Source organism: Nematolebias whitei, chromosome 2, assembly GCF_014905685.2.
Source record: "Nematolebias whitei isolate Nwh7 chromosome 2, NemWhi1, whole genome shotgun sequence".
NCBI classification, from domain to species: domain Eukaryota; kingdom Metazoa; phylum Chordata; class Actinopteri; order Cyprinodontiformes; family Rivulidae; genus Nematolebias; species Nematolebias whitei.
This window is the reverse complement of record NC_056499.1, coordinates 12417124-12441464: the sequence shown is the minus strand read 5'-3', so window position 1 is coordinate 12441464 and position 24341 is coordinate 12417124. Positions and strand designations below refer to the sequence as shown.

The window sequence follows — 24341 nt, the reverse complement described above, 5'->3', positions numbered from 1 at the left end:
AAGGATGTGGAAGGATGTGGAAGGATGTGGAAGGATGCGGAAGGATGTGGAAGGATGTGGAAGGATGGCAGCAGGCTTGATCCTTCTTCCAAATCATTGTTTATTTGTTGGTTGCAGTCTGCTTCCAAAAAATCCTCCTTCCTGATTCCATTCCAGGTAATCTGGGTAATAGACATTGGTCCATTTTTGCATTTCGTGTACTTTTCAAATGTTTACCGAACTTTCAGTAACTTGAACGTTCACTTCCGGGTCGGAGGTTAATTTCCTGTTGTGAGATCGGATTTATTTATTTTTTTAACTCAATATAATAATGGATTTTTTTAAATAGTTGTGTTTTGCGAGGAAAATATCACAACAACCACATATTAAAGAATATTAACTTAGATGAAAAATAAAATAATCTGATATTTTCTTGGGGGTGCTATGACTTTTCCAGTGGGTGCTCTAGCGCCCCCCCCTGGCACCACCCCCTGGTTCTTGGCCACGCCCACTTCTCCGCTCTGCACGGAGGAAAGCTGATCAGCTACAGGAGGAAGTTTATCCTGCAGTATGGGCTGCACAGAGGTGCAGCAGGGGCAAAATAATTAAAAACAATTTATTTTAAATAAAAATGCCATGCTGATCGTGCAGCTCATCCATCCATCAGCCAGTTGTGTGTCATGTACTATCTTATTTTGAAAAACCGTGCAGCTCATCCATCAATCAGCCAGTTGTGTGTCATGTACTATCTTATTTTGAAAAACCGTGCAGCTCATCCATCAATCAGCCAGTTGTGTGTCATGTACTATCTTATTTTGAAAAACCGCGATAGAGCGAGTCCGCGATAAACGATGCGCCAAGTAGCGAGGGACTATTGTATTTAGCTTTGTCGGCCATGTTTTCCTCATTGAAACTGAACGGAGCTCTCTTCACGTCCTTCAAACTCTTTAGCTGTTCATTTCAGCTTATGTTGCACTTCAGCTTCTTTCAGCTCCTTTTTAGTTTTTTTTTCTGACAATTTAAAACAATTAAAAAAATTATCTTGTTCCGCTCGTAACTTCTGATCCGCTCCAGATAATTTAACGAAACTTGGTACACTTTTGTTCCATCACAAACAGCGTGTCCCGTACTCTTTCCATCTCCCCGGCTTCAAGGTCAAGGTCACAAATCAAGGTCACAGGTTATATAAGGTCTGCTTGTCTGCCCATTGCTGTAGATTGATTGTCGACGGGTGAATGATGTGTCGAATGCGGTGCACTTGTTCATGTTCCTGTGGCAGCCATTTTGAATTGGGTTAACTCAAAACATAATCTGTTGTAGATGCACAACAGACTGTTGTTTCTATGAGGTTAGATAAAATCCAGTCAGTGCTTCATGAGACATTTTACTAAAACTGACAAACACGTACAGATACAGGCAATTACCTGATCGCCCGCCTCTCAGGACAGCGGGTGATAATAACATGCTTAGTTCTGACATACAGCTGTACGGTTACCAGCAGAACCACCTGTCTGTCAGGCACGGTGGTGGAAGGGTGATGATTAGAAGCTCAGCATTGAGTTTGGCGTGGCATCCTCGCCTTCATTTCTTAGTGTCGTCACAGACGGCGGGCGATATGCATTTCGTTGACGTCATTATATTTGCTATAAATTTCAAATTAAAACACGCGCTTCCTTCCCGTTCTTGAACGTTTTGTAAAATCCGTTTGAGGATTTCAGGGAGCAGGAAATACTTTTAGTCCCCCGGATATTCGAGCTCCTCGTGCGAGCGCCTTTTACAAACGATCTTTATCTCAACGGCTTCAAACTCGACAAGTCAAACCTTTATTTGGATGAAGAAAACAAACAGTCTCCTTCAGCACGCAGTCCTGACATGAGCAGGGGGTTTAATTGTGTGACCTTGGCTTTGACCTCAACCTTGACCTCTCTGAGGGATTTTAAACATCTGCTAAGTTCATGGCAAAAACCAACACAGTCATGTTCCTGTTTTTATTTTTTTACATCACTTTACAATGTAGATGTTTTTGTTTCTAATTTAAATCATTTCTTCTGTTTACTTTTCATTTCTTCGTCTGTTGTTGTCTGGACCTCGTCTGTGTTCAATGTTTAAATCAGGTCTCTCTAGTAAATGAGTCCTTGAGGCTCAATGAGACTAACCTGCAGAAATAAAGGCTGACTGAATGAATGTTTATGAAGCGTTCACACTGTTGTGATCCATTTTTCTTCCGTACATTTTTCAGCATCTTTCTCGATCCACAATGTTTGTTCTACTTCAACAAATCATAAAATGTTCAGCTCTTTCAGGAAAAGCCTGCTATGACTTTTGGTGCAACTTTAGCTTTTTGAAATGTTTAGCCTTTTTTTTTCTCATAGAAAATGAATTGAGCTCATTTTACATCCTTCAGATCTTTAGAAGTGTTTACAACCTTTTACTGCTCCTTTCTCATTTTGTTCTGCTTCAGCTTCGTTCAGCTTCCTTGTACAAATTTAAACCTTTCAGCTACGTTCAGCTGTTTTTTTTCCAGCTGTTTTATGTTCCTTTCAAATTGTTTCTGCCAACTACAACATTTTTGTGCTTCTTCTAACTTTTTTCTACTAATTTCTGCCTGTTATGCTCCTTTCAGCTTATGTATGCAAGTTTAATCTTTTCTGCTATTTCAGCTGTATTTCTGCTTGTTTTAGCTTTTTCAACTAATTCCACATTTTTTGCACTCATTTAAACTTTTTCAATTGAATTCAATTCAGTTTATTCATATAGCACCAATTCACAACAAAGTTGTCTCAGGGTACATTACAGAAACATTCACGTACATAAAAAAGCCAATTAGTAAAGTTGTCTATCTGAGGAAGCAGCAGACTCGTTGAGCCTTCGCTTCGTCGCAGTCTCTCATCCTGAGCAAGCACAGAGGCAACAGTGGAAAGGAAAAACTCCCTTTTAACAGGAAGAAACTTCCAGCAGAACCAGGATCAGGACAAGCGGCCATCTGCTTCGACCGGCTGGTTTGAGAGGACAGGAAGTAGAAACAAACAAACAAACACAGAATGGCAGTGTGGCATTCTGGTAATTTTTATCAGCCTAATTCAGCAAAAATGTGCTCTCTCTACTTTCTTCTGGTAATTTGAGCTTCTTTTGCCTTTTCGGCTACTTTTCAGCTGTGTTTTTTATTTTTGTTGTTGCTAATTTCAGCTTATTTTCCAGATAATTTCCACGTTTTGTGCTCATTTGTGCTTCTTTCAGTCTAACTGGGCAAACATATTCTTTCTGCTGTCTTCTGATAATTGAAGCTTGTTCTACATTTTTAGCATTTTTCATCTAATTTCAGCTGTTTTCAGATAAAGTCATGTTTTTTGTGGTAATTTCTGCTACTTTCAGCCTAATTAACTCCTTTCTGCTAATTTCAGTTTATTATGCTCCTTTCAGCTTAGTTATGCCAGTTTCACTTATTTCAGCTATTATTTAGCTGTTTTATGCTCATTTTAGCTTTTTCAGCTAATTTCACAGTTTTTGCACTCAAGCTTTTTTCATCCTAATTCAGCAAAAACAAATTGGTCTCTCCACATACTTCTGCTAATTTAAGCTTCTTTCTGCTATTTTAGCTATTTTCAATCATTATTATCTAATTTCAGCTTTTTTCTGCCATTTTAGCTTTTTCCTACCTTTATTTTTTTCTAATTTCAGCTTTTTTCAGATATTTTCCACTTTTGTGTGCTAATTTTTTATTCTTTCAGTCTAATTGGACACAATTCCCTCCACTTCCTTCTAATTTAAGCTTCTTTATTCCTTTCAGCTATTTTTTTAGCTAATTTCAGCTTTTAGAGCTAATTTACAAATTTTTGTGCTAATTTCTGCCTATTTAAACCAAATTCAGCAAATATGTGTTCTTTCTGCTTTATTCTGCTAACTTAGGCTTGTTCTTTCATTTCAGCTACATTTGAGCATGTTTTTAGCTAATTTCAGCTGTTTTTCAGCAAATTCTTCAGCAATAAGCATTCACTCTGCATTTTCTCAGGAAATGCAGTTCCTCTAGTTTTTCTTGTTTTAGTGTCTGCGTTGCTCAGACCTCGATTTCTAAAGGAAAAATGTTCAGTTTCAATGGGGGGAATAAAAGTGTAAAAATAATAATTTACTTTTATTTTACCGTCTCTCAATTCTCTGGTTTTGCCACCGTTTCTCTGCAGGAAAGGGCCTTTTCATCCTGGAGAGTCTGCCTCTGAAGCGTTGCGTCTCGGTGGGCCGCTCCGGCCCGGTTCTGGAGGACTGCGGGCGCCCCACGAGCCGCATGCTGTGGAAATGGGTCTCCAGGCGCCGCCTCTTTAATTTGGGCGCCAGCGCCTGCCTGGGCCTCAACGTCTCGGACCCGACGCGACCTCTGAGCATGTTCGAGTGCGACGTGACCTCGCCCATGCTGTGGTGGCGTTGCCATGGTAACATGATGTACGGAGCGTCCGAGTGGAAGGTGACGGTGGCCGGGCGTTCGGTGGTGGTGAAGAAGAACATTTACCACGAGTGGAAAAGACACGACACGCCGAGAGAAGGTCCCTGTTCCCACCCGTATGAAGGTAGACCTGAAGAAACGAGCCGAAAGAAACTGAACAGTGACTAAAAGGAAGAAAAGTGTAGCTAAGCGTAGCAAGAGGCTAGCTAGATGCCAGATGTTGTATTAGGTTAAAAGCATTAGCTAAAAGTAGGAGCAGGCTAGCTGCTAACTAGCAGAACTTTAGCTAAAAGTTACAAAAGCAAAGAGATAGACCAAAAAAGCAACAAAAGGATAGCTAAAACCCAAAAGTTGTGAAAGGCTAATTAAAAAGGCCCAAAATTAAGCTAAAATGTAAACGCAGAAGCTACAAAGAAGCTAAAGTAGTAAAAGTGTGGCTAAAAGCTAAAGGAAGCTTTAGTCTAAATAAAAGCACAAGTACAGAGAAGCTAGATAAAATAATAAAAGCAATAAAACGTTAGCTAAAATGTAAAGACCAGCTAAAAGAAGGCAAAAGGTAGCTAACACATGACTTTAAAAAATATAATTTTAACCATTGGCTAGCTAAAAGCTAAAATATCAATATGCTAGCTAAAACTTAACACTAACAAATAGGTAGCTAAAATCTAAAAGTAGCAGTAAATACAACTAAAAGCTAAAAGTATCAAAAAATCTTGCTAGAAGTAGCAATTCCATAGTTGATAGCAAAAAATTTCTAAAGGCTAACTAGAAGCTAATAGTGGCAAAAGGTTGGCTAAAAGCTAGAAGCAACAGAAACAACTGAAAGCTAAAAGTACCAACAAGCTAGCTTAAATTAGCAGAACAGCGGTTAAAACTAAATTAGCAAAAGAAAACAGGATAAGAAGACAATGAGTCAGGAGCTGATTAAAGGAGTTATTTAATTTTGAAGGCGTTGAAGAGATGCAGTTCTGAGACGTTTGTAACTTGTCATTTTAAATAAAGTTAAATATTTTGATAAGTTTACAGGTTACAGCACCCATCTGTTGATGAGCTGAACATTTCGATATATGAATGAGTAAAAGTATGCACAGGTAGGAAGAGTTCAGCAAAAGTACGAAGATAATCGTGACGTCGCTGACTCGGGTGTAAAGCGTCAGGTTTGGTGGCGCCATCTTGTTTCCTGTTTGGCTGATGCAACAGCTTCCTCTAACTTTAAATCATGTGTTTGGCAGAAATTCACACGTTATTTGGAAACGCACAAGGATACCCGTGCGTTTTCCCCTTTAACTACAACAACAAGTGGTACTCTGAGTGCACGACGGAGGGCCGGGAGGACCACCTCCACTGGTGCTCCACCACCGATCGCTACGATGGGGCTGAACGATGGGGCTTCTGTCCGGTGGAAGGTAAACTAACCAGAAACTACAACAAGCACGTTGTTTGAATAGACCTTTTTAATTTGGACCTTCACCTGCGCAGCCTCGGGTTGTGATCACTTCTGGAAGTCGAACCAGGAGCTGCAGGCGTGCTACCAGTTCAACCTGTACACCATCCTCACCTGGACCCAGGCGCAGTCCACCTGCCAGGCTCAGGGTGGGAACCTGCTGAGCGTCACCGGCCTGGCAGAGCACAGGTACATCAGAGGTACGCAGGACCCGGAGCTCTGTGAAGACTTCATCGCACCTTCAAACCTGCCGGTAATTCCTTTTAATCCTGGCTCAGATCGGCTGGCGAGGGTCGGAGCGATGGTGTGGATCGGGCTGAACCACCTGAAGGACGGACACGGGTGGCAGTGGTCGGACGGAGCGCCTTTATCTCTGGTGACCTTCAGCACAGGTACAGATCATTTACCTGCACAGTATCACTTCACACCGATTGGAGGCGTTTCATTTGGCGCAGATTTGGTAAAGAGAAGTCCGGCGTGGTTTTCCTGCAGCCCTCTCCACCGCGCCGTCCTCCTTTAGCCTTTTTCTAACTGCCTGCCACCGCCGTGCACATGTCGGGTCGGATAACGCGTGACGTTTGGATCTGAAACTTGTCAAACAGAACTTTTCTTCAGCTCTAGCTTCCAGCCCGCTGGAGAACGACCGACAGTGCGGTGTTTACAACTCGGCCTTCGGCGGCCAGTGGCAGAGTCTGTCCTGCGAGGCGGCGCTGCCGTACATCTGCAAGAAGACGCCGAACATCAGCGTCAGAGCCGAGCCGATAGGTGAGAGACGATCCACCTACAGGAGGCGGACAGGTGTCATTACAGACCACACAACGAACCGACCACTTTCAGAAGTGTAGTTTAGCTTGCTGCTGCAGATTTGGTGCTGTTTAGTTATTTATAAATCAAAACGTTCGGCTCGTTCAGCCGATGATTGAGGCGACTTTTGGATCTTGGAACTTTTATGCTTTTCCAAATACTTTACTGTATTTGAAACTAAATTCATCATAGAAATACAACAAAGTCTTATTAGTTCCTTCATAAACATTGTTCTCTGGCTCTGTTTTTATCTTTGTATGCTACTTTTAGCTTTTAGCTACTGTTTTGCTTTTTTTTTTTTAGCTGTTCTGCTACTTTTAGATGGTTTTGGTAATTTAAGATGTTATCCAAAGTGTTGCTGCTTTTAGCAAACAAATTTAAGGCTTTTAGAATTTAGCTACTGGTCTTCAGCTATGGTTTAATTGTAGCTTTTAGCTACATGTTTGCTAATTTTAGCTTTTATCTAAGGTTTTGTCACTGTAAGAGCCAAAATGACTGTTAGGTGTTGTGTTGTTTATTGTGGCACAGGTGTTTATATTTTCCAGCACTGCAGGGGCGTGCATGAGGGGCGTGGTCACATGTTACTTAGCTGATCTGAGTAATTGCACCAGGTGCTGGGTTAGTAGGGTGGCTGGTAAACGTTTCTGTTGACCGTCACTGGGGAACAACTTAGAAACATAATTTTTGATCAATATCTTTGTCAGTCAAACTGACCAACATGTAAATTAATACAGACGCTGCTTGCTGGATGCAAAAGTAATTGTTAGTTTTAATAAATACACAAAACAAGGTGGACTCAGCATGGATTAATGGAGACGCGTCACAGAGCAAACTCTACTCAGCCGGCAGCGACTTGTTGTGGATCGAAGTCGCTGCAGTCACTTATTATAGTCTTTAACAACTTTGTAGCTTTTTTCTAGCCTTTAGTTACTACCTATTTACTTTTAGTTATAGTTTTGCTAAGTTTAGCTTTTAGCTATCATTCTGCTATTTTAACTTCGTAATAACTTTTCTGCCACTTTTAGCTACAGTTATGCTTTTGTAGTTGTTCTGCTACTTTATGGTTTTGCTAATTTAAGATGTTACCAAGGTGATGCTACTTTTAGCAAACATTTAATGCTTTTAATATTTAGCTACTGTTCTTCAGCTATGTTTTTAATTGTAGCTTTTAGCTACATGTTTGCTAATTTTAGCTTTTATCTAAGGTTTTGTCACTTATAGCCTTGAACAACTTTAGCTATTTTCTAGCCTTTAGTTACTATCTATTTACTTTTAGTTATAGTTTTGCTAACTTTAGCTTTAAGCTATGATTTAGCTAATTTTAATTTTAGGTTAAAGTTTTGCCTATTTTTAACTATCTATAGTTTAGCTAATTTTAGCCTATAGCTACCATTTTGATATTTGTAGCATTTATCTACTGTTCTGCCACTTTTCAATTTTTGTGGTGTTCCAGCTTTTAGCTACGGTTTAGCTGATTTCAGGTTTTACTGTTTGTAATGTAATCTATTGTTTTGCTACTTCTACCTTTTAGTGATTTTTTTTTTATTTATTTTATTTTAGCCTTTAGCTATGGCTTAGTTAATTTAGGTTTTAGCTACTGTTTTTCTTGGTTTAGCTTCTGTTTTTGTTCTATCTTCAACAATGTAGTCGATTCACTTCTAACTAGTTTCAGCTGTTTTCACAGAAAATGCTAATTTGTTTGGTTTTAGCTGATGTCAGTTTTGGGTCTAAAAGAAAACAGCTGATGAGTTTAATTTAGCTGTGATGGTTTCGGCACAGCTGTGCTGCTCCTGGGGAATTGACCTTTGACCTTCCTCGCTGTTTCTCTTAAATGGTTCAAAACAAATTCTGCCGACAGTTTGTCGTTTTGTTCGGTCCGGTTCTTTTACTCTTCTTCCTCTTCCAGAGAACTGGCAGTACGTCAGCACGGACTGCGCCGACGGTTGGTGGCCTCACAACGGGTTCTGCTACCGGGTTCTGCCGGAAACTGAAGCAGGAAGCTGGGAGGAATCGTCCCGGGCCTGCGACTCTCGGAGGGCTAACCTCAACAGCGTCCACTTCCTGTCAGAGGTGGAGATGCTGCTCGGCCTTCTGGGTAACTGTGAGTAGCTGCGTCCAACAGACAGGAACATTCGGCTGCTATGATCAAGGATCATAAATACTTCTAGCTCTGTAGGTGGTCCTCACATATATCTTTTTAGTTTAGGTCCTTCTTTTTGGACATTTGTAGTTTTTTACACATAGAGAACAAATTAAAACTAATCATGTTTCAGTTTGTGCTCGTGTTCCTCAGATTCTGGGTCGGAGTTCTGGATCGGTCTGTGGAAACCAGCATCATCAGCAGCTGTAGAGTGGTCCGACGGCTCACCCGTCACCCTCACCGTGTGGCACCAGTACCACCCTGTTCACAACCTGACGGACCAGAACCTCTGTACCAAAGTGGACCCGAAGGTGATACCCAGTTAGCTTTTAGCTAGTGTTTGCTAATCTGTCTTTTAGCTATTGCACTGCTAATTTTAGCATTTAGCTACTATTTTGCTGGTTTTAGTTTTAAACTATTAGTTTGTTCATTTGTACTTCGATTAGAGGTTGGTTGATTTTAGTTTTTAGCTACATTTCTACTAATTTTAACTTTCAGCTATTGTTTTGATTTAAAGTAAAACAATTTTCTGTCACAGAAAGGAAACTGGCTTCTGGCCTCATGCGAGGAGCGACACCCGGCCGTGTGCAGAAGAGAAAGTCAGAGGCCCGTTCAGCCTCAAACCTGGGATGAAGGATGTCCTGCGGTACGAGTACACACCGAGTCCATTATCTCCCTCGTGCTGTCTGTGAGCAAAACAAACCAAACTATAAATGTGACGAGCCGAGCTCAGATTAGTGGTTCAGGAAACGTGTAATCATGAACTACTGAAGTTCCTGCAAAACTTCACAATTATAGGTTCAAAATGGTTGACTTTAAATCGGTTTATTTTCATTTTCTTTCACTCTCTCTGCATTTTGGCTTCTTCTCTAGGAAAACTGCTGATGTGGGAAATATTCCTAGAGTTTGTTACATCCCTGACTTAAAATGGTTTCTAAAGTTTTTAAGTCTTCCTAAATTTTCCTGAGGTGTGCAGGCGTGGGATTATTGCTGAGTGTAATTTAAAGCATTGGAAAGGTTTTCAATCTGTTTGTGTAGACAGTAGTCGGGTATTAATTTGGTGTAAAACAAAGGCAACACGGTGGATCAGCGATCAGCGATCAGCGTAGTTGCCTCACAGCAAGCAGGTCTTTGATTCAACCCCCAGTTTGGATCTGGGGTCTTTCTGTGTGGAGTTTGTATGTTCTCCTTGTGTTTGCGTTGGTTTTCTCTTGCAGTCCAAAACCTGCATGTAGACTGCCTTCAGCCCCAGGAGGACCGTGGAGAGGGTCTGTGATCTCAATGGGATCGGCCTGATTCAATAAAGGTTCATAAAATAATAGATGTAAAGAGCAGAAACACACTAGCGTTGTGCACGAGTAAACATTTGGTACAAAACAGTAGCTCCAAAAGAATCATCAACGCCTGCCCGGAGTCGACCGCTCCATGTATGCCCAAAACGGCCTCAGTGCCGGCTACTGGAGCCGGCAGGTGGGAATGTGGAGGGTCTTCTCAAAACTCCAGACTGGAATTTTTTAATATGGAAAAATCTATTTGAATTCTGATGGGAGAAATGCTTTAAAAATTACATTAAATAAATATTTTGTCCATTTATTGATTTTATTTTACAAAAACTAAATTGTTGAGTTTTGTAAAACTAAAAGCCCTTAAAAAGCTAAAATTATTATTTTTTTATTGTTAGACATTTACATTTGATGTTTACATATAAAACTGAGTTCTTTAAGGAAATTGACAAAAAATAGTAATAAGAAGTATTTTTCAGCAGGCAGCCAATTTCCCCCCAGAATCGATATTGCCATAAAAGTAAGAGTCACAAAAATTATTTTTTTAAATATTGAGTTATAATTTCAAATTCTCAACTCAAAAGCTAAAATGATTCGTAGTTTGTTGAATTTTGGCAATTTATCACCTGACAGCTAGTTTTGTTTACGAGTGCCAGTTGTACGGAAAATCCAGTTATATATTTAAAAAGGGGAATCCTCAAAGTTTACAATGCAGAACATTATATGAAGGGATCTCCCAGCAGAAAAATGGTCAGTTTCAAGGGAAATTTAAATAATTATTTCTAAAGCAATAGCTGTTACAAGGCATTAATTTAATATAGATGAGGAGGATTATATGCTGTTTTAGTTACTGGATCACTAGATGGTGCCTTTATGGGCTAAAGTTTACGGTAGTGATAATATTTTACATTTTTTTGCACTGCAACCTGTGCTCAATCCCACTCATTGTGCCAGCACGGGTCACAAAATAACATTTCATCCTGTTCAACACAGTTTTACTTTTAAAAGCTGTCCCGGAGTTTGTTGTCCGGTCTTGTTCTGTGTTATAAAAGGCTCGGACGAACGCCCGCTGCCGTTCAGCTTCTTCAGAGGCACAAAGAGCTGATTCACTCGGCCGCTGACGTCTTGTCTGGCGTCCGTGTTTCTCTCTGACTCTGTTTACAAGAATGTCCGACTCCTGAGTCATCGAGCAGCTTCTGACTCTTCGACACAAAGCAAAAAAGAAAACCCCGAGGGCGCGAGATCAACGCACCAGCTGCAGCTGTCTCTGCTGAGTTCTACCGGAGTCGTCCTTCACAGTGACTTTTATCACAGTTGTTTACATTCCTCCGGACGCTAATGCTAATGAATCGCTACAGGAGCTTCATGATATCATCAGCTCGCTGCAGAGCAAACACCCCGAGGCTCTTTACGTTGTAGCCGGAGACTTTAACCACGTGAATCTAAAGGACTGTCTCCCAAGCTTTTATCAGCATGTGACGATTCCGACACGTGGAGACCGCACGCTGGACCGTGTTTACACGAACGTAAAAGATGCATACAAAGCCGAACCCCGCCCCCACCTAGGACTGTCAGACCACATCTCAATCTTCCTGGCTCCTGCTTACATGCCCCCGCTGAGACGCTCCAGACCGGTACAAAAGAAAGTTAAATGCTGGATCCAGGACAGTGGCCCCATACTGAGAGATTGTTTTGATCGAACAGACTGGCAGGTTTTCAGAGAAGCTGCTGAAAATGGAGGTTCGCTTGATCTTGACCAATACACATCCTCAGTACTGGGTTACATTAGTACATGTACTGACACAGTCTCCACTATCAGATATGTTAAAAGCTACCCAAACAGAAAACCTTGGCTGAATGCAGAGGTGCGTACCCTGCTGGAAGCCAGGAACACTGCCTTCAGGTCTGGAAACTCAGAGGAGCTGAGTAGGACAAGAAAAGAGCTGGTTGCTGGTATTAAGAGGGCCAAGGCCACATATGCAAAGAGGATCGAGGGTCAATTCATCTCACAAGACCCTCGGAGCATGTGGAGGGGCATTAAGTGCATAACAGATTATAAAGGAAGGAGTGAACAATGTCCCAAAGACCCATCTCTGCCTGATGCCCTCAACAAGTTCTATGCACGCTTTGAAGACCCGAACAGACCACCCAGCACCAGACTCACCTCACCACCGGATGAAGAGCATCTCAGCGTGACCTCAGCAGAAGTAAGGAGTACCTTCAGGAGGATTAATCCGCACAAAGCAACTGGCCCAGACAACATCCCCGGAAAAGTGTTGAAGGAATGTGCTGATCAGCTCTGTGAGGTGCTGGCAGACATCTTTAACACCTCACTTACCCTGGAGACAGTTCCCACCTGCCTGAAGACTGCCACCATCATCCCAGTCCCAAAAAGCTCTACAGTGACTGGTCTGAATGACTATCGGCCAGTGGCCCTCACCCCGATAGTCGCTAAATGCTTCGAAAAACTGGTCATGACTCACATCAAAACAACCATCAACATCAACGAGGACCCTCATCAGTATGCATACCGTGAGAACCGATCAACAGAGGATGCCATCTCCTCTGTGGTCCACACTGCGCTCAACCACCTGGAGCAGAAAAACTCTTACGTCCGTATGCTCTTTGTGGACTTCACATCCGCCTTCAACACCATGATCCCCCAAACCCTGATGGACAAACTATCCACACTAGGACTAAGCCCCTCCATTTGCAACTGGGTACTAGACTTTTTAACAAACAGACCACAGTTAGTGAGGATCCACAACCTCTCCTCCTCCACCATAACCCTCAGCACTGGCTCTCCTCAGGGATGTGTGTTGAGCCCCCTTCTGTTTACTCTGCTCACATATGATTGTGCAGCTACCCATCCAGGCTGTCACATTGTAAAGTTTGCAGATGATACAGCGGTGGTGGGATGCATCACAAACAATGATGAGTCCAGCTACAGGCAGGAGGTGGAACACCTGGAGAGCTGGTGCAGAGAGAATAACCTTCACATCAATGTGAAGAAGACAAAGGAGATGATTGTGGACTTCAGAAGGAACAAAAACATCTACACCCCCCTGAACATAAGAGGATCTGCGGTGGAAGTGGTCTCCAGCTACAAGTACTTGGGTGTACACATGAATGACAACCTCAGCTGGAGCAACAACACCACCAGCCTGATCAAGAAAGCTCATCAGAGACTCTACTTCCTCAGACGGCTGAGGCGAGCTGGTCTGGGAAGCTCAGTCCTCACCTCCTTCTACAGGTGTGCAGTGGAGAGCATCCTGTGCTCGAGCATCAATGTGTGGCATGGAGGCTGCACAGCTGCAGAAAGAAAAGCTTTGCAGAGAGTGGTGAAGGCTGCACAGAAATCTGTTGGAGTCAGTCTCCCCACCATCACAGACATCTACACCTCCAGATGCAGGAAGAGGGCCACCTGCATCATGAAGGACCCCACCCACCCAGCACACACACTTTTTGCCCCACTCCCCTCAGGAAGGAGGTTAAGGAGCATTAAGTGTAGAACCACTAGACTGAGGAACAGCTTCTACCCTGAGGCTGTTAGACTCATGAATCTCTAACTAGAATAATCACTGTGAAAAACCATATCATGTTGCTGCTGATCTGTTTCATGTTGCTGCTGATCTGTTTCAATGTTGATGTGTTCATGCGTGCACATCTGCTCACAGACTCATGTTCATGTTTGTGCTGATGTTCAATGTTTTATGTTATGAGTGCTTAGTGTATATTTAGTTGATGTTTTTCTTAGTTCATATCTTAGATGTTATTACTGTTTTTCTTATACATTTTATTGTTGGATGTAACTGGGACCCTGTGTACATAATTTCGCTCCACCACATGTACCACATGAGGTGCGAATGACAATAAAGAAACTCTGACTCTGACTCTGACTCTAAACGGTTTTGTTTTCCGGTTTTGTTTTCCGGTTTTAACATTGTCGGTTTTACTCCTGGTTTATTCGGGGAACTGTTTGACGTAAAGTGAGTGTCAGCTATACAAAGGTACCTAATAATTCAGTTTTTAGGAAAATTCTGAAGTTTGTTTTTGTAGTCATCCGGTTCTTCTGAAGGACTGAGGTTTTATTGGAGAGAAGGAGGAAATTCTCTCCGGTTGTCAAAACACCATCTCTACATTCACACGTAAATAACCGGAGGAGTGCATAACAGAAGGCTAGCACTTACTCCAAATTAAAGGCGTAGATTTAATTACCAAAATTATTATCACCCACCAAATTTCACAACAGAGTTTTAAAAGCTTATAGATATTTTATACAAACCTTATAAACACATTATTTACAATAGGGGTGCACCGATTGCAGTTTTCTGGCCGATCCACGATTTCTAAAAAGTCTGAGCTGCCGATTCTGATTTTGGCCGATACCGATTTTGTTTTATAAGCGACACTATCAGGTGTTATAAGATCACAATGCATCTTCAATTTTCCAAGCTTATTTTATTGAAAATCATACCCTTGAACAATATCCTAGAAACAATACAAACTTGTTTTAACTGGCCATGAGGTAGTGCTCTGAAATATAAATGAAGTTTAGACAATTGTTGTTAAAACTAAAAAAATCGGTTTCTCGTGCAAGTATTGGCCGATTTCCAATTTCCCAAAATTAAGGAAATTGGGGCCGATCTAATGGTACACCCCTAATTCACAATATATTAGCGCTCAGAGTATGTATTGAGGATAACTCTCAGGTACTACCACGTCAAGTTTTAGATCAATATCTATCAGACTGAGTTATAGCCAGCATTGTGATTGAGAAAGGTCGATTAGCTGTGGTGGCCATCTTGAATTGGATTGACTCCAGAAGCTAACCTTTTTGTAGACAAACACCCACCACTTACTGTCTGACAGTTTCATTCAAATCCACCCACTTGTTCTTGAGATATTTTTCTAACAGACGAAAAGGGTTGACTCCAAAACTTAATGCCAAAGTTTAAGCAAAGATCCCAGGCATTGTGTGTTCTTGTATTGTGTGTTAGGGATGACTCTCAACTACTACCACACCAAAGTTTAAATCAATTTTTACAGAACTGATTGAGTTATTGCCATCTTTGTGTTTGCTGAAGTTGATTAGCTGTGGTGGCCATCTTGATTTGAGCATGCTTCAAATATTAATCAGTTGTGGACATACATCCAAATGTTATTTCCTATAAGTTTCATTGAGCGTCCACTGGTTCGTGAGATATTTTGCTAACAGACAGATTTATTCAAAACCTTTTTTCCCACTTTTTGTCTTTTGCAATAATAAAATAACATCATGATGTTAGCCGTCATAATTTAGATCAAACTCTAATCAATGAAGACAAAATACTTTTTATTGATAAACCTACATTTTGTTTTCAGCTGTGACACAAAGTAAGATGTTTAATTTATTTGATTTATTTTTTAATCTGGGCACTTCCAAACCAAATAACATAAAAATTTTCAATGATTATTTACAATTTTGCCCTTTCTACCACACGTAGTCACGCATAGTTATCTAATAACTAATAAATTATCATTAATAAATGGACCTGGCGTCTTTCTGTGTGGAGTTTGCACGTTCTTCTCGTGCATTTGTGGGTTCTCTCCGGGTACTCCGGTTTACTTCCATAGATCGAAAACATGCATGTTGGGCTGCCTTCAGGTCCAGGCATCCTTTGCAAAAGAGATCTGTGATCTCAATGGGATTTGCCTGGTTAAATAAAGGTTAATAAATAAATATTAATTATGTGGATGCACGTCTACAACTGATTATTTGGAGCCACATCAAGATGGCCCCTGCAGCTAACCCACTTTATCAAACACTAAAGTGGCTACGAGTCAGTCAGTTTTACAGATAAGGAGCTAAAGCTGGGTGTGGTAGTAGCTGAGAGTCCTCTCCAACACATACGCCAAGCGCTAACTGATCATCTCAAATGTTAGTTTAAATGTTTGCCCTGAAGGCGGCGGGCGACGTGCATTCCTTCATGGCTTCGTGTTTTTTTATTTCTCAGGGCTGGAAGCGACACGGCCACTCCTGCTACGCTCTGACGGGTCATGAACAGAACTACGAAGACGCGCTGATGGGATATTACTGCAAAGCTCCTCTTCTCACCGTGGAAAACAGGTTCTCTGGATAAAAACAAACGTTTTCTTCTGTTTCACGTGTCGGCTGCTGCAGGGCGCTCAGCGAGCAGACCTTCGGTGTTTAAGAACGGCCTTCTCGTCTCTGCTGCTCCTTCTCGCCCTGGCAGGTTCGAGCAGGCCTTTGTGAACAGTTTGCTGAGTGCGAGCGGCGCCAACAGCAGCGTGTTCTACTGGATCGGACTCATGGACCGGGGGAGGAAGGGGGAGTACAGCTGGCTTCCTCACAACAACTCCTCCCTGCCTCTCAGCTTCACCAACTGGAACAAACATGAGCCCGGTGGGTTAAAAACACAGCTTTTCTAATGGTGGCTGCTTGTGGCTGTGGGTTTGTATGAAGTGGATCTCCCTGTATTTCCAGTCAGTGCTGGGGGATGTGTTGCCATGTCGGGTGGACCTGCTTTGGGTCAGTGGGAGGTGAAGGACTGCCGGTCCTATAAAGCCCTGTCGGTGTGTAAACAGAGCATCAGCAGCTACCACGACGCCGAGCTGCCGGAGCACCACGTTGATGCTTTCGCCCCCTGTCCTCCGGGCTGGGAATCACACGCTGGACTGCTCCACTGCTTCAAGGTTCGTCTTTTTATTCAGTTTTTATCCAAACTTTCAGCTCTCTGACATCTCAGAATCAAAAACAGAAGTGTTTTTTATTTCATAGTTTTTACATTTCAATCTCATTTTCCTCTTAGTATTTACAGAAATCTGTGACTCTTCTGTTCAGAAGTCACATTTTAACTCCCACTGGCAGATTGTTTTCAGAACTTGCAGTTTTCTCTCTAACAGCAGTTAAAGTTTATTCCCAAGACCTGCAGTCTTTTTCATTATTTTAACAAGTTGTAAAAATGCTCATTACTATGACGGAGCTTTAGGGCCGTGCTAAGAAAAAAAGAAAAAAGAAAAGCCATAAAATTATGAGAATAAAGTCATAGTATTATGAGAATAAAGTTGAATAAAGTTTTAATATTATGAGAATAAAGTTGTACAAGACTTTTTTTTTTGCATCTCGTTAATTTTTTTCCACAAGTTGGATCCACGACGCGACCTGTCAATCAATCCAGTAGGCGTGTCAGCAAATGACCAATCCGTAGCTAAATGAGTGGTAATATTATCCGAACTCCGACATGATAAAGCGGGGTTTACCGCATTTTAACTGTGGTAAAATGAAGAATGTTGAGCATCTTTGTTAAGTTATACTTTGGTACTGGTTTTACAAATAAGGAGATACTTAATCTGTTAGCACATCAGCATCAGATTATTATCAGTATCAGGACTTTGAACCTGCTGACTGTACGGTGGTACGCTCTGATGGGCTGCAGCAGCTCTGCAGGTAAGGAGCATTTAGCTTCGGATTGGTCATTTGCTGACACGCCTACTGGATTGATTGACAGGTCGCAACGTGGATCCAACTCGTGGAAAAATAAATAAATACCGGTAAATAAACGAGAGCTGCAAAAATAAAAGTCCGTATGACTTTATTCTCGTAATATTAAGACTTTATTAGACATTATTCTCATAAGTTTATGCCTTTTTTTTCTTAGCGTGGCCCTAAAACGCTGTCGTACATTACAAACTATGAAATCAAACAAAAAAGATTATCCTGAATTATATGAAAGTTGTTTTCAAGATAATCTTTTTTGTGTTTGTTTTCATAGTTGGCTGTTGCCTTTCAGTGAGAAGGTTGCCGGTTCAAATCCTGGCCCGGGACCTTTCTGGGTGGAGTTTGCATGTTCTCTCCATGCATGTGTGGGTTTTCTCCGGGAGCTTCGGTTTCCTCCCACAGACCAAAAACATGCATGTTAAGCTGATTGGTAACTCTAAATTGGCCCTAGGTGTAAGACAGTGAATGGTTGTTTGTCTCGTTTGTCTCGATGTGTCCCTTTGATGGACTGGAGACCTGTCCAGGGTGTCCCTCGCCTCTCAAAAGTTATCAAGAACTAAATCAAAGGTTATCTTGAACTCTGTCAAACAATCTAACAAGGTTGAGTCAGGTCCTCTGGACGGATTCTTCTTTGTTGAAATGTTTCATCTTTAATCCAGAATACTTCTTCTGAAGTCCTCTGAAGAAGTATTTTGGATAAAAGACGAAACGTTTCAACAAAGAAGATTCCATCCAGAGGACCTGATTCAACCTTATACCTTCATCTACCTGGTTTATTGAGCCTGCATTAAGATATACCAAAGAATATCCAGAGTTAGGATGCACAATATTATCGGCATGGTATCGGTATCGGCCGATATTAGCGTTAAAGTTAAATATTGGACATCGGCCATTCCATCAAATTAACTGTCCGATATAAAAGACACTGTTTTTGTATGACAACCCAGTGACAAGGATGCTTGCAGCGCCAGCACAACGTGATGACGTCACACGTGCCTACCTGATCTGATCATGGTGGAGAGGAAAATTCTAAATGTTGGCGGTGTGAAAGGTTTTTTTCATTGAGGATGTCGGATTCCAAAAATTTCTGGACTACGTTGAGCCTCACTACATCGTCCCCAGTCGGAGATATTTTTCTGACATAACCTTACCCGAGTTACAAGCCGTCATCTCTGACGTCATTGAGAAGCTAATAGCCGATAGCACTTGGTTGAGTTTTTCCACAGACATTTGGACGTCAAGTGTTAGCCCGTTAGCATGATTAGTCTTACGGCACAATGGATAGACAAAAACTTTGAACTTAAAAAGGCTGTCCTTCATGCACAGGAGTGCAGAGGATCCCACACTGCAGCTAGGAGCCTGGAACAAGCCTCCACAAGTGAGACAGCATCGTAGGTGACTCATGCTAATAAATAACATTTAACGCTTTTCATTTAATAGAAGTTAAAGTGCTCTGCATATGGCTGTTACTGAATATATGTCACCAGCTCTTACACAATTTTTATAGCAAATAAGCCTAAATAAGAGGGCTATGTTCTGACAAAGTATATTAAAAAATATCTGTATCGGCCAAATAAGTTTTAATATATCGACATTCGGGTATCGGCCAAAAATCCAATATTGTGCATTCCTATCCAGAATTATAATAAAGGTTATTTTAAATAATCATTCTTGTTCTAAATAAGATTTTGTTTGTCCAGATCTTAACAGCTGTTCTGCTGTTTGAACACTCGTACTATAAAAGCTGCACTTTCTAAATTTACCAAAGTAAATGCAATAAATGGTGCGTAGGTTCAAGGTGTACATTCCGTTAACATTTATCAACCAATCTGAGCCCTTGTAGGACTTCCTTCAGGTCCAGATCCAGACTGAGGTTCTAGCCTAGACCCCGTCCCTGTTGTGTTTCTCTTCTAGGTGTTCCATGATGAGAAGATCCTGATGAAGCGCTCCTGGGTGGAAGCAGACTTCTTCTGCCAGGCCCTCGGGGCCCAGCTGGCCAGTTTCCAGCACTATGAGGAGCAGATGTTTGTCAAACACCTCCTCAGCACCATGTTTGAAGGGTTGGTACCGGCCCTCGGGACACATCGCTTACGAGCAGTTCTGATAACTCTTGTTAAAAGATAAAATGTGGTTTGGACTGTGTTTGTGGTCTTCAGTTGGTTATTTCCCTGCAGCTTGACCCGTTCAGTCGTGGGAACATGAAAGTCCCCTACTTTCAGTTCTCGGGCAGAACCTTCAGTGATTTCCTGTTTGTCCCTCAAAGTTCTGGAGGAGTTCTGGTTCACTCTTCTTTCCAACACTGAGGGTTCTGCTCAGCTCTCTGAAGGTCCACCACAGCGTCTCAGTCAGGTTGAGGTTCTGGACTCTGACTGGACTGTTGCAGCGCCTTGGTTCTGTTCTTTCAGACCCGTTCTGCTGTAGATCAGCTACTGTGTTTGAGATCATGGTTCTGTTGGACCCAGTTTGGTCCAAACTTCAGCTATTGAACAGATGGACTCATCTGACTCCAGAACTCTGGTCTCTAGAGGAGTTCTGGTCCACTCAGAGACTGACAGGAGCCCAAACCATCAGCCTCCACACCGTGCTGACAGCTAATTGCTGCAGTGCATTCTGGGTAAACATCTGTCCTCTGGTCTGGTTCTGGTCCAGAAGTCTTGTGGTTCCTTCAGATGAAACTTTCCAAGCCTAAATCGAGCTGCCATGTTGTTTTTAGAGAGAAGAGGTCATGACCTTTGACCTGCTGACTGAGGCCTGTAGTCACTGTATGGTCTGACCTTCAGGGTGAATCAGCTGGGAAGACTGTCAGCTGTTGGAATGTTTTCCACGTGTGAATAATCTCTCTCTGAAGAATGATGGACTCCACAGTTGGTTTGGAAATGACCCTTGACCCTTCCCAGATTGGTGGACAGTAACAGCTGCTTCTCTGAGGTCATTGCTGATGTCTTTCCATCCTGGCACTGTGTTAACACACACCTGGATGTTTCATACCTGATCATTTTATTTTGTCTTAAAATGTAAAATCCTGAACTTTACAAGTTGTACTGGCTGTAAATCTGTGTTTTATTAATAATAATAATGAATAAAAGTAAATGTATTGTTTCCAATAATATTATTAATGTTTAAAAAACATAAATAGTGCAAGTTTTTTTACAGAACTGTTTCAAATTTGCCTTTTTAATTCAAACTTCAGTCTGAGTTTGTGTTCTGATCCTGTTTGTGTTCGTTTTAGAACAGCGGGCCGCTGGTTCTGGGTGGGCTTGAATAAGAGAGACCCCGAACACCTCGGGTCCTGGGAGTGGTCCGATGGTTCTCCGGTAAGTGTCCTCAGGTGTTTCTCGTGTGGAGAAGGTGCCCCTTTCACCCGGTCTCTGTGCAGGTGGTGACGTCCTTCATCGAGGACAAGAACGAGGACGACGAGCACCGGGCCTGCGCCGTGTACGGCGACCTGACCAACGCTCTGATGCCGCGGCAGTGTGACACCAAACACGAGTGGATCTGCAAACTGTCCCGAGGTAAACGCCCACCTCACCACCGCTCGGCGCCCAGTCGCGCTGTCAGAACCCACCTCTGACCAGAACTCTGGTTTCATTACAGGAGACGAACTGATCAAACCCTACTGGTACGCTGAGCGTGAGTACATCTGTTCATTCTAATGCTGTAGACTGAAAATAAGATTTGGTCCTGCCGGGACCTGAACCACGAAGCAGGCTCAACTTATCCTGGGCTTCTTTTAGAGATCTGGTTTAACTAATCCTAACTTGTGGTACTTTGGTTAACTCAAGCCAGGACTTATGACTCGGGATCTGTAGCTGTGAAGCTAGGAAAAAAAACCACATGCACAATATTTCCTGATGGAATGCTTATCGCCCGCCTCCTTTCAGGTTTAAATTAACATGGACTCATGTTGAGTGACGAAGCTGCTGCCTTTTGATCAAATCTTGTGAATTCTGTTGTGCTCATGTAAACCCATAAAATCTCCTGCGATCTTATAGCTCTCAAGAGAAGTACCGTATTTTCCGGCGTACAAGTCGCATCCGTCAAAAAAAAACATCACGAAGAGGAAAACACATACATAAGTCGCTTCTGCGTACAAGTCACATTTATTATGCGTCACTGCTGACCCGTTGCGTTTATTATGCATTTATTTAATGGTCAAAACAGCTTCATTTCGCCTGGGCGGCACAACACCATCCATCCATCCATCCATCCCTCCATCGTGGCTAGCTCTCCAGCGTTCCTTCGCCTGCACCAGCTGAGTGAAGCGAATGCGCACAGGAGGACTCATTGCAGTTCTTCGAAGTTTAACAACATTAACACTTAAAAGTAATTATTTGTTTTCTCATCATTATAGCAAAAGTTTGTCTCGGTTTAACTTTTCCTTAATAAATACACTTTAATGGTCAAAACAGCTTCATTTAAAGCATCAGTCAAAAATTGCGTTATGAATATGGCACTTCGACATATAACCCGCAGGACTGACAAATCTATGCAAAAAAAACCTGCGACTTATACGCCGGAAAATACGGTACTTGAAGACTACCCCTACTACCAGACTAAATTTTAGTTCAGTATTTATAAAAATTGATTTGTTTTTGGCCATTTTTGTGTTTGCTAATCTTGATTAACTGTGGCAGCCGTCTTGAATTGTGATGGCACCAAATATTCAGTTGTAGACGCACATCCAAATATGATTTCCTGTAGGTTTCATTAAAACCTATCCAGTAGTTCATGAGATATTTTGCTAACAGAAATACACAAGCCAAAACATTATCGCCCTATGCTGAGAGGCAAAAAGTGGGCGATAAAAGCATAGTTGAATACACAAACTTTACTCCAGAAAAGATTTTTACCGTTTAATGTTAATAAAGGAACAAATTTTAAAGACAACATTTTCAAACTGAGGTCTCGGGTCATTTTGACCCAAGGGCAGCAGGAGGGTTTAGTCTGAGAAGGTCTGAGCATCCAGCTGACAGAAGGTTTGAGGTGACAGATTTTGTTGTTTGGTGCTTTCATGCAGCCGTAATGAGCTTGACGACCAGCCGATCTGAAGTTTGGAGTGTTTCCGTGTTTCCTGACCGCGGCTGGTCTCGTTGCAGAGAGCGAGCCCTGGGTGTTTTACCGCGGAGCCGAGTACCGGCTGGCCAAGCAGCTGTTCAACTGGCACTCCGTGTCTCTCGGCTGTCAGATGATGGGAGGACACCTGCTGTCCCTTCACTCCACGGAGGAGCTGCACTTCATCAAGGAGCGCCTGCGACGGGTTTGTAGGCCGATTTTACCCGCGTGTCTGTAGGCATCTCACAAGCCAGACTGTCTGTCAGCAAAATATCTCATAAACCAGGGGATGGAGACTAACGGAAATAATCATTGGATAAACGTCAACAACTGGTTAACTTTTGGAGTCAATGTGGAAGAGGAGCCATCGTGGAAAGATAAGTTCCTGCACAGCATGTTCCACCAGCAGGTTGAGGGCGTGGCTGATATCAACAAGTCCTACCAGTGGCTAGACTGGGATGAATTGAAGGACAGCACAGAGACGCTAATCATGGCAGCACAAGAACAGGCCCTCAGAACAAGAACAATAGAGGCTGGACGGGGTCTACCATACCAGACGAGACCCGAGATGCAGGCCGTGCAAAGATGCCCCTGAGACAGTCCAACACATGCAGGGTGTAAGATCCAGGCAGGCAAAACATGCCTGGAACGCCATGAATAATAAGAATAATCGCCATGAACGCTGGAATAATATACAGGAACATCTGGAATAATATACAGGAACATCTGTGCAGAGTATGGACTGGAGGTCCCTCAGTCAAAGTTGGAGACTTCACCAAGGGTGGTGGAAAATGGCAGGGCTGAGATACTGTGGGGTGGTGCTGGGTACGTTTCTGCTAATCCACTTATAGTGGAACATACTTTCCGTTTAGCAGATTAGCGTTTTTTGCTTCTGTGAGAACCTTTAGTGGAAATAACTTCCACTAAATTTAGTGAACTCAAGTCTGCAACATTTTTTTTTTAAAGACGGTTCTACGCACTGCAAGCGTACAGGAGGACGGTGATTTACGCGGTGCAGAGCTAAGCACCAGCAGGTGATGTCACCACCCTCGCAATGCTTTCCTCCTCATATTTACCATTAGCAGTCTCTGACTCCTGGTGTCACTTTACAGCCAATAACAGAGACTTTAACATAAATGAAGCCAAACCAGAACAGGAAAATAACACGAAAAAAACATTTTCACTCAAACATCAAACAGTCAGAAACATTGCACACACATAAGTCCTACGCTTTGCAACGCTCACACTTTCTCTGGGACGTGACTCTCTCACATATTTCATGTGTCTTTACTTTAATACAAACAGATTTATTACTGAGAGAATATTGATGGTGACGCACAGCAACTTTGTAGTTAGTTTATAAAAGTAGTTAACCATAGTGAGTTAATTCATTATAGTAAATGACACAAAAGAGATGTCCGACATACTTTGTACATCGACCGCATCACTTTGCTTCAGCACAGCAGAGTTCTGCTCCACGTCTTTGGTTCCGATGGACCAGATTAATTTCTGAATGCTCACCTCTGAATGGGAAATGGACGCTTTACCTGGGGTTTATGAACCATTCTGAGTTGTGTTCACTTACAACGTTGTCACATTACAGACAGTCCCACAGCGACAGCAGTGGGTGATAAAAGTTAGCGCTTTAGCGTTAGCTTCCAATAAATTATTTATCTGTTTAGCGTTTTAGTGTTAGTGAAGCT

At 42.2% G+C, this 24341-nt stretch overlaps 1 protein-coding gene across 1 annotated transcript in view; it reads left to right on the top strand.

Moving 5' to 3' along the window:
* Positions 1–24341, top strand: part of pla2r1 (phospholipase A2 receptor 1) — a 46323-nt gene that overhangs the window by 3293 nt on the left and 18689 nt on the right. Inside the window, exons 2-17 of the mRNA XM_037693097.1 lie at positions 4158–4538; positions 5647–5820; positions 5894–6058; positions 6137–6250; positions 6474–6623; positions 8569–8763; positions 8956–9113; positions 9341–9448; positions 16082–16194; positions 16322–16491; positions 16573–16781; positions 19501–19646; positions 20816–20900; positions 20963–21098; positions 21181–21216; positions 22683–22843. Of these exons, the coding sequence (XP_037549025.1) occupies positions 4158–4538; positions 5647–5820; positions 5894–6058; positions 6137–6250; positions 6474–6623; positions 8569–8763; positions 8956–9113; positions 9341–9448; positions 16082–16194; positions 16322–16491; positions 16573–16781; positions 19501–19646; positions 20816–20900; positions 20963–21098; positions 21181–21216; positions 22683–22843 (2501 nt within the window). The remainder of the gene's footprint in view (positions 1–4157; positions 4539–5646; positions 5821–5893; positions 6059–6136; positions 6251–6473; positions 6624–8568; positions 8764–8955; positions 9114–9340; positions 9449–16081; positions 16195–16321; positions 16492–16572; positions 16782–19500; positions 19647–20815; positions 20901–20962; positions 21099–21180; positions 21217–22682; positions 22844–24341) is intronic.